This window comes from Tenrec ecaudatus, chromosome 6 (assembly GCF_050624435.1).
Source record: "Tenrec ecaudatus isolate mTenEca1 chromosome 6, mTenEca1.hap1, whole genome shotgun sequence".
Taxonomy (NCBI): domain Eukaryota; kingdom Metazoa; phylum Chordata; class Mammalia; order Afrosoricida; family Tenrecidae; genus Tenrec; species Tenrec ecaudatus.
The window spans coordinates 9,288,639-9,297,274 of record NC_134535.1 but is presented as its reverse complement, the minus strand read 5'-3'; the positions used below and the strand labels follow the sequence as shown (position 1 = coordinate 9,297,274).

At 47.3% G+C, this 8,636-nt stretch overlaps 1 protein-coding gene across 4 annotated transcripts; it reads left to right on the top strand.

Annotated features, from left to right (window-relative positions):
• The first annotated feature begins 6,787 nt into the window (after nt 1–6,787).
• Nucleotides 6,788–7,374, top strand: LOC142450700 (ubiquitin-conjugating enzyme E2 C-like). Of its 4 annotated transcripts, none has more exons than XM_075552671.1 (2): nt 6,788–6,918; nt 6,991–7,374. In XM_075552671.1, the coding sequence occupies exons 1-2, from the start codon at nt 6,788–6,790 to the stop codon at nt 7,325–7,327; spliced, it is 468 nt and encodes a 155-aa protein (XP_075408786.1). In that variant the 3' UTR covers nt 7,328–7,374. The 4 variants fall into 4 exon arrangements, with proteins under 4 accessions (XP_075408786.1, XP_075408788.1, XP_075408787.1 ...); XM_075552673.1 differs by having other exon boundaries at nt 6,788–6,940; nt 7,118–7,374; XM_075552672.1 differs by having other exon boundaries at nt 6,788–7,072; nt 7,145–7,374.
• The last annotated feature ends 1,262 nt before the right edge of the window (nt 7,375–8,636 follow it).

The following is an 8,636-nucleotide window of genomic DNA, read 5'->3' as shown; positions in this document are numbered from 1 at the left end:
CCAAAAGAGGAGTCCCAGGGCGAAAAAGAAACAACAGGAGCGTGCCAGCCCTTAGATCCCACCCTCCTACCTGAAAGAGGGTGCATGTGTTTCTGATGGAGTCCCACTTACCTACCATACCTCTTCTTTCGCTACCCACCTTGCAGAGTCCTAGCTCGCCAGAACCAAGGAGCTGAAGCTCTACCCCACGATTTCTTGTAAGAGGTTGATGGTGTAGCTCGCATCGTCAGGCCATTGATCTAGTGTGTTAAGTTTTATATATGGTGTGAGGTCTGGGCCCAGCTTCATTGTTTTGCATGTGAACACCCGCTTACCCCAGCACCCTTCATCGAAGAGACTATTCTTTTGCCAGGGAGAGACTGAGGGAACTTGATACAAGTGTTGGAAATCATCTGATCATAGACGGAGTAGTTAGCTAGTGCTGATATAACAGAAATGCCACAAGCAGTGGGTGATAGAGAAGGCCACCAAATAAAGTAGGAGGGCGGTCAGCAAAAACTGATGGAGGCAGGGGAGGCACTGGGAAGAACGCAAGAGTTCCAGGCGACAGAGGGAAATACTTTTTCACACAATCTTGCAATAGCAGTGATCGACAAACAGATGCCCGAATAGACAAGGTGGCTGAACCGGCATGGGAAGGAATGTGGAATTATTTATTCCCATAAGCACGTATAAGTTTGACAAAGGATTTTTCTGTAGATTATATAGATTTTTCAAGATAGACAAATATATCTTGGGGGATTGTGGTAGTCACCTAATCTGATGTCAATTTGAGGATGGAGAGTGTAGGGGTGGGGTCTAGCCTCTCAATCAGAGATAGCCAATGAGACCTCTGTGTGGGCATGGCCTTCTGAGAATTCTAGGAAATCTGGTACTTCCTCCTTGGAGAGAGGGAGACTCTCTGCTCACTCCCTTGGAGACGTAGGAGCTGACAAGACACATGGACCCACCCTGATGCAGAGATTCCTGCCTGAGCTGAGATGTTTCCAATGACACTGGATCCATGGACTTTCTACCCACTGGCCTGTGATCTTCTACAATCAGCATAATTACATGTGTTTCGTGAGTCTGAAGAGGACTTTATAGATTGGTATCAGAAATGTGGGCTAACATGGGACTTAAGGACTTGATCAGGACTGGGTTGGGATGTTTCCTCCATGTTCAATTGCTCTTGTCTATAGATCGTTTTCTTATACACATATATGTGTCCATGGATTTGTTTCTCTAGTCTACCCAGCCTAACACAGGACTGTTAACATCAACTGGCATAACTTAGTCTACAAGGACAACGTAGACAAGGTTCAGCATCCTACTTTGGTGGGTAGCTACTGGATTCTTAGAAGGTCATGAGCAATCATCTAAGGTGCAAGTATTGGTCCCTCCAGGTCCAGAGCAAAAAATAAAGAAAATAAGACTCATGGAAACAATTAGTCCAATAGACAAATGGGCCACTTGAATATCCTTCTCCAAGACTCTGAGATCAGAAGACATAGATGGTGCCCAGCTCCAGCACCAACTGCCCTGAAAAGGATCGCATTCGAAGGTCCTGGACAGAGGAGGAGAAGGTGAAACAAAATTCAGAATTAAAAAGGACTTGGCTTACTATTTAGATGGGGAATCCTGAGACTATGATCCTTCTTCATCCTTCAGTTCAGAAATGAACGCAGCACCCTGGTTCCGCTGTGAGCTACACAACCGATAGCTCCATCAGGAGAGCAACAACAGCAGGGAGCATGCACGCCTTAGAACAGCCAGCTAATGAGATCAAAGGGGCCGCATTTACCCAAGGACAAAGTTCAAAGGGCCAGAAAAGAGAGAGGAATGGAAATAGGAACTACAGGGAGTAAGTGGGCAAAGTGAAATTACACTATGGGGACGGCAATCAATGACAAGAAAAAATATCTATGAGCTGTTGAATGGAAAACTGAGATGCTCCGTAAACTTTCACCCAATTCATGATATTAAAAAAAAAGATCTTAAAAAACAGAAAACTGGGAGGGAGGGGGAAAAAGAGAACCTGATGCAAAGGGCTTAAGTGGAGAGCAAATGGTTTGAAAATGATTAGGGCAAGGAATGTACGGAGGTGCTTTATACAAGTGATGTATGTATATGTATGAATTGTGATAAGAGTTGTATGAGCCCCTAATAAAATGTATAAAGAAAAAAACCCAGAAAACTGAAGAAAAAACCCCCACAAAAACCTGATGCCTTTGATTCTGGCAGTGGGAAGGAGAAGATGCCACCTGGAAGAAATTGTATCTTTACAAAGAGAATAGCCCCTTGATGTCCTTATTTCTAACACATCTCAGGAGTCTTGTGGGTACGTGGTTAAGGGCTGCTCTAGGGAGCCCTGCTGCCTAGTGGTTACGAGTTGGACGGCTAACCTCAAGGTCAAGTTGGAAACCACCAGGCACTCGCCCCAAAGCAGCGACCGTCTGGGGAATCCCCAGAGCCGTTCTATCCTGCCCGGTAGGGTTGCCATGAGTTGACATCGACTCGATGGCGGTGTGTGTTTGTGCTCCTGTGAAAGGTTATCAGTTTGAGCACCGTCACTGCATCTGAGAAAGAGCTGGTGATCCCCTATAGAGACTGCACATCCCCTATAGAGACTGGGAAGTTCTATGGGCAGTTCTACTTTGACACATGGAGTCACTATGTGCCGAAAGTCAAGGGCACTCAACATGACCAACAGCCCATGTATCAGTCCCAGTCCTCCAATAGTACCACTGTGTGGCACATGGGGCTGCTAACCACAAGGTTGGTCGTTTGAAACCACCAGCTGCTTCGTGGGGGAAGGAGGAGGCTTCCCGTTGCTGTAAACACTTAGTCACTGCACCGGCAGGGCTGGTTCTACCCTGTCCCTGGGTCGCTCTCTATAGGTCAGAATCAACTTGATGGCAGTGAGAACTAGTATGGGGATTTTCCTCTTAGGAATTTCCAGTCTAACTGAGAAGCTACTAAAATTTAACTATATGTAAATGCAAAGTAATATGAGACGATACTTAACATTAGAGCTAACGAGAAACTTCAAGCAGGCTTATTAAAGCCCAATACCTTGCAACTCTCGACCACTGTGAATTACGGTAAGTCTATAAACCCCTGAACCAACTGATAATGACTCCATCTCATAGTGACCCTCTAGGGCAGAGCAGAACGGCCCCCAGAGGAGGAGCTGGGGAGTCCAAGCTGCTGACCTTGCACTTAGCCATCCAAACCGATAGCCCATTGCCAGGAAGCACATGCCAGCTCGTCAAGTCTACGGAACAGAATGGAGCTGACCCCTGGGGTCTCCAAGGCTGCGTTTCTTTTTGTAAATAGACTGCTATATCTTTCTTCCAGGGCCTTCAAATTGTGGCCTTCTGGGGAGCAGCCAGGAGCTTTAACCCTGGGCTGCAAGGGAACATTAACTGCAGTTTACGCAGAGAGGGGAGAGAAGATCAGGATTTATGAGTTAACAAGGATCTCAAAAGCAATTCATTTCCTCTAGGTCAGTGATTCTCAACCCTCCTCATGCCATGACCCTTTTATACAGTTCCTCATGTGATGGTGACCGCCAACCATAAAATGATTTTTGTTGCCACCTCATAACTGTCATCATGCTACTGTGATGAATAAGGCAGCAACCTCTGTGAAAGGGTCAGTGGACACCCAAAGGGGTCACGACCCATGAGGTGAGAACCGCTGCTCTAGGTGAAGTACTATTTATGTACACACGTTTATGACACCTTCAACTTCTTCTCAGAACCAATGGTACGACTGAAAGAAGTTCAGGCTATGCTGAAAACATTAGCCGACAACACGGCTCTGGGAATTCATGGAATACCCCTCGGAATGTCCAACAAGTGGATGAAGCCTGGGAAGCACACACTCCTGTAGGCTAGGACACTTGGGAGACAGCTCCTTGGCCAACTGACCGGAGATCCACATTGGTACTCAGTCCAAGGAAATATGCCCTAAAAGCACATGAAAATTATGGAACAATGTCGTTAGCATCACATGCAAGTAAAAAAATTTTGAAGATCATCCAATAATGGTTGCAACTGCCCATTAACAAGGAGCTGCCAGAGGCTCAGGCCGGATTCAGAAGAGGACATGGAACAAAGCATATCATTGCTGACATCAGATGGACCTTGGCTGAAAGAAGAGAATATCAGAAAGAGGTTTACTTGTGTTTTATTGACTAGACCAAGGCATCCGATTGTGTGGATCATACAAATTATGGACAGCCTTGAGAAGAATGGGAATCCCAGAACACTGCATTGTGTCCACTGGGAACTTGTATATGGATCAGAAGCATGTGAGAAACAGAAAAGTTATCCCCCAGGTTGTCCCCCATAACATATGCCAAAGCCAGGGTGCTGCTTGCTAACACATGATCAGCGACTATACAGGTGCAGGTCAACTGCTAAAGGTTATCTGCCTGAAGGTTTGTCAGCCATCTAGAGCAATCAGACCGATAGTCTGTCCCGCCCTGAGTAGAGGATAGTGGATGGTTTTCCTGAAGGAGAGCCCAGAGACACCTAAGGTCAAGCCAGCTCAGAGACGACCAAGGTTAGGCTGCCATGTTGACTCTAGAGTCCGCCCATCTTGTCACGTAGGCCCGTAGTGCCTCCCCTTCCTGTCGTGTGTATAACCCAGCTCGTCCCCTTCCTGTTGTGCCCGCATGCCTATTGGATAACCCTTTCCTGTTACACATGGGGTTACCCGTAAGAAGAGAGTGGGGCTTGCATGTCCCCTGAGTGTAAATAAACCTTGGTTGGAGGTAGAGTCCCACCCTGTGCGGACCTGGTCCTGAGCTCATGATGGTCCCGGAGGTGAGCAACCGCATGCTTTGTCTTGTCTGATGTCTCTTTAGTGTCACCCCTCAATGACACACTGTCCCTTGGACCCATTCACGGGTGGGGCTGGTACCCCACAGAGGCAGAACAGAACAAAGGAATACTGCATAGCTGAAAATTGGGCTCAATCGATCTGATGAGCATATAATCAGAGAAGCTAGATTATATGAAGAAGACTGTGGTATTGGAAATGGAGGAAGGAGTGGGAAGGGAAGTGGGTGGCGCAATGCTGGAGTGACTGCCCACCTCTCCTATTCTGCACCTGGCTACAGCTCAGACTCCATCAGCTCGGCCGCAGGGCCGTGAGGGAGGGAGGAGCCCAAGGGATGAGCGAGGTTGTCAGCGAAACCTGCGCCTGCAAAAGTGGGGGGGAAAAGTGAACCAAGGCAGCCAGAAAGGACAAACTGTGGACGCAATCAGAAAAGGGGGAGCAAAGGGAACACTGGCTGAAGTCGCTCACCAAGAAACCGGGAGAGACGGAAAACGGAGGAGAGTCCAGCCTCTGAAGTAGCAGGAGAGAAAGAAGCCAAGTCTGATTCACGTTTATCATCATGTCTTCCCAGTGGGCCCTGTTATCTCCCGTCTTGTACAATCCAGAGCAATAGGTTTTTCAACTATTTTTTGGTAATTGTTTTATTAGGGACTCATAAAACTATTATCACAATGCATACATACATCAATTATGTAAAGCACATTTGTACATTCATTGCTCTCATCCTTCTCAAAACATTTGCTCTCCACCTAAGCCCCTGGCTTCAGCTCATTTTTCCCCTCTGTCTCCGCTCCCCACTCCCCACTCCCTCATGAACCCTTGATCAATTTATAAATTGTTATTTTGTCATATCTTGCCCTGTCCAACGTCTCCTTTCACCTACTTTTCTGTTGTCTGTCCCCCAGGGAGGAGATCACATATAGATCCTTGTAATCAGTTCTCCCTTTTCAACCCACCCTCCCTCTACCCTGCCAGTATTGCCACTCACACCACTGGTCCTGAAGGGATCATCCTCCCTGGATTCCCTGTGTTTCCAGTTCCTATCTGTACCAGTGTACATCCTCTGGTTTAGCCAGACTTGTAAAGTAGAATTGGGATGAAGATAGTGGGGTGGAGGAAGCATTTAGGAACTAGAGGAAAGTTGTATGTTTCATTGTTGCTACATCGCACCCTGACTGGCTTGTCTCTTCCCCAAGACCCTTTTGTAAGGGGATGTCCAGTGGCCTATAGGGTCTCCATTCCGCACTCCCCGACTCATTCACTATGATATCATTTTTTGTTCTGATGATGCCTGATACCCGATCCCTTCGACACCTCATGATCGCACAGGCTGGTGTGTTTCTTCTATGTGGGCTTTGTTGCTTCTGAGGTAGATGGCCGCTTGTTTATCTTCAAGCCTTTAAGACTCCAGACGCTATATCTTTTGATAGCCGGGCACCATCAGCTTTCTTTGCCACATTTGCTTATGCACCCATTTGTCTTCAGCGATCATATCATGGAGGTGAGCACACAATGATATGATTTTTTGTTCTTTGATGCATAATAACTGTTCCCTTCAGCACCTCATGATCATGCAGGCTGGTGTGCTTCTTCCATGTGGTCTTTGTTGCTTCTGAGCTAGATGGCTGCTTGTTTACCTTCAAGCCTTTAAGAGCCCAGATGCTATCTCTTTTGATAGCTGGGCACCATCAGCTTTCTTCACCACATTTGCTTATTCACCCACTGTGTCTTCAGTGGTTGTGTCAGGAAGGTGAGCATCATAGAATGCCAATTTAATAGAATAAAGTATTCTTGCTTTGAGTGAATACTTGAGTGGAGGCCCAATGTCCTTCTGCTGCCTTGATACTAAACCTATAAATATAGGCACAAAAATCTATTTCCCCATCCTCATATATAAATATGTCTGCAGGCAGTTGCCTTCTAGTCTCCGCAGATCCCGTCTGCCAACACTGGGCAAATGGCCTCCCCAAACCGCGACCCAGCCGCAGCCAGTGTCGCAGCCGCCCAGAAAGGAGCCGAGCCCAGCGGGGGTGCACTCCGGGGTTCCATGGGCAAGAGGCTACAACAGGAGCTGATGACCCTCATGATGTCTGGCGACAAAGGAATCTCTGCCTTCCCAGAATCAGACAACCTTTTCAAGTGGATAGGGACCATCCACAGAGCAGCTGGTACAGTCTGTGAAGACCTGAGGTATAAGCTCTCCCTGGAGTTCCCCAGTGGCTACCCTTACAATGCACCCACAGTGAAGTTCCTCACCCCCTGCTACCACCCCAACGTGGACACTCAGGGTAACATCTGCCTGGACAGCCTGAAGGACAAGTGGTCTGCCCTGTATGACGTCAGGACGATTCTCCTCTCCATCCAGAGCCTGCTGGGAGAGCCCAACATCGACAGCCCTTTGAACACACATGCTGCGGAACTCTGGAAAAACCCCACAGCCTTTAAGAAATACCTGCAGGAAACCTACTCAAAGCAAGTCTCCAGCCAAGAGCCCTGACCTTCCCTGTCCTTGTGTTCTCTTCTCTTCTGTAGCTGTCTGTCCTCCCTCCCCTCCGCCCCTTGATGTCTGTGTAGAACTCTTATCTCAAGCTGTGGTGTCATTTCTGTTGTGTTTGTTTTTTAAATTAAGTCTCCATTTGCACCCTGTGATGATTGTATTAAATAAATAACATTTGGGGTTGAAAGAAAAAAATATGTCTGCATATGTACATGCCTTTATTTAGACCTCTATAAATGCCCTTTGCCTCCCAGCTCTTTCCTCTATTTCCTTTGACTTTCCTCCTGTCCCACTATCATGCTCCGTCCCCACCTGGGTTTCAGTAATTCCTCTTGGTTACATTACCCTTGATCAAGCCCTACCAGGCCTCCTACACCCACCTTACCACCGATTTGGATCACTTGTTGTTCCTTTGTCCCTGGGTTTGTTAACACCACTACCTGTCCCCCCACCGCCCCCTCTCCCATGTGCCCCCCCAGAACTGTCAGTCCTGTTGTTTTTCTCCTCCAGATTGTTCATCCAGCCTATCTTATTTAGACAGACCTGCGGAGATAATAACATGCTCAAAAACAAGACAGAGCAGAACCAAGCAACAATATACATTACGAGAGACCAGAACATGTCCCGGTCCTGCACCCTCCTGACAGCCGTTCTTCTGTGTGCACCCATTCCTACAGCCAGTGTCCATCTGTTTCCTGAAGGGCCTTCCACTCTGTCGTTGACCAAGCTTTATGGGACTGGTCTCTCCTGGTAACATGTGAGCAGCAAGCTCTCAATGATGGTTTCTAACGTGTATTCTGGTTGTACTTCTTCCAAGAAAGACGTTAGTGACTCTGGAAGCCCACGGTATATTTAATATTCCTTGTCAACACTACAACTCTAAGACATTGATTCTCCTCTCAGTCTCCCATATCAGCGTCGATTTTCACATGGAGGCTGGAAATACAATGACCTGGATTAGGTGCACCTCATTCTTGAAAGTGGTATTTCTGCTTTTGAACATTAAAAAAAAATCTTTAGGCCTTCACTGTCATCCACCGCCTTCTATAGACCGGTGCTCAGAATTTAAATTCTAATACCGTTCCCGCCTCAGTCTCAGATTTCATTATTTACAATCCTTGGGTCACACAGGCTGGTGTGCTGCTTCCGTGTGGACTTCGCTGCCACCTCACTTGGCTGGCTGCTTGTTTGAAGGTAAGCCTTTCTGACCCAAGGAGCCCTCCTGGCGTAGTGGTTATGTGTTGGGCTTCTAACCACCAGGTCAACAGTTTAAAACTACCAGTCACTCTGCAGGAGAAAGACGAGGCTC

Bases quoted from the DNA above. Each gene is read 5' to 3' on its own strand.
- LOC142450700 (XM_075552669.1), top strand. From the start codon at position 6,788: ATGGCCTCCCCAAACCGCGACCCAGCCGCAGCCAGTGTCGCAGCCGCC.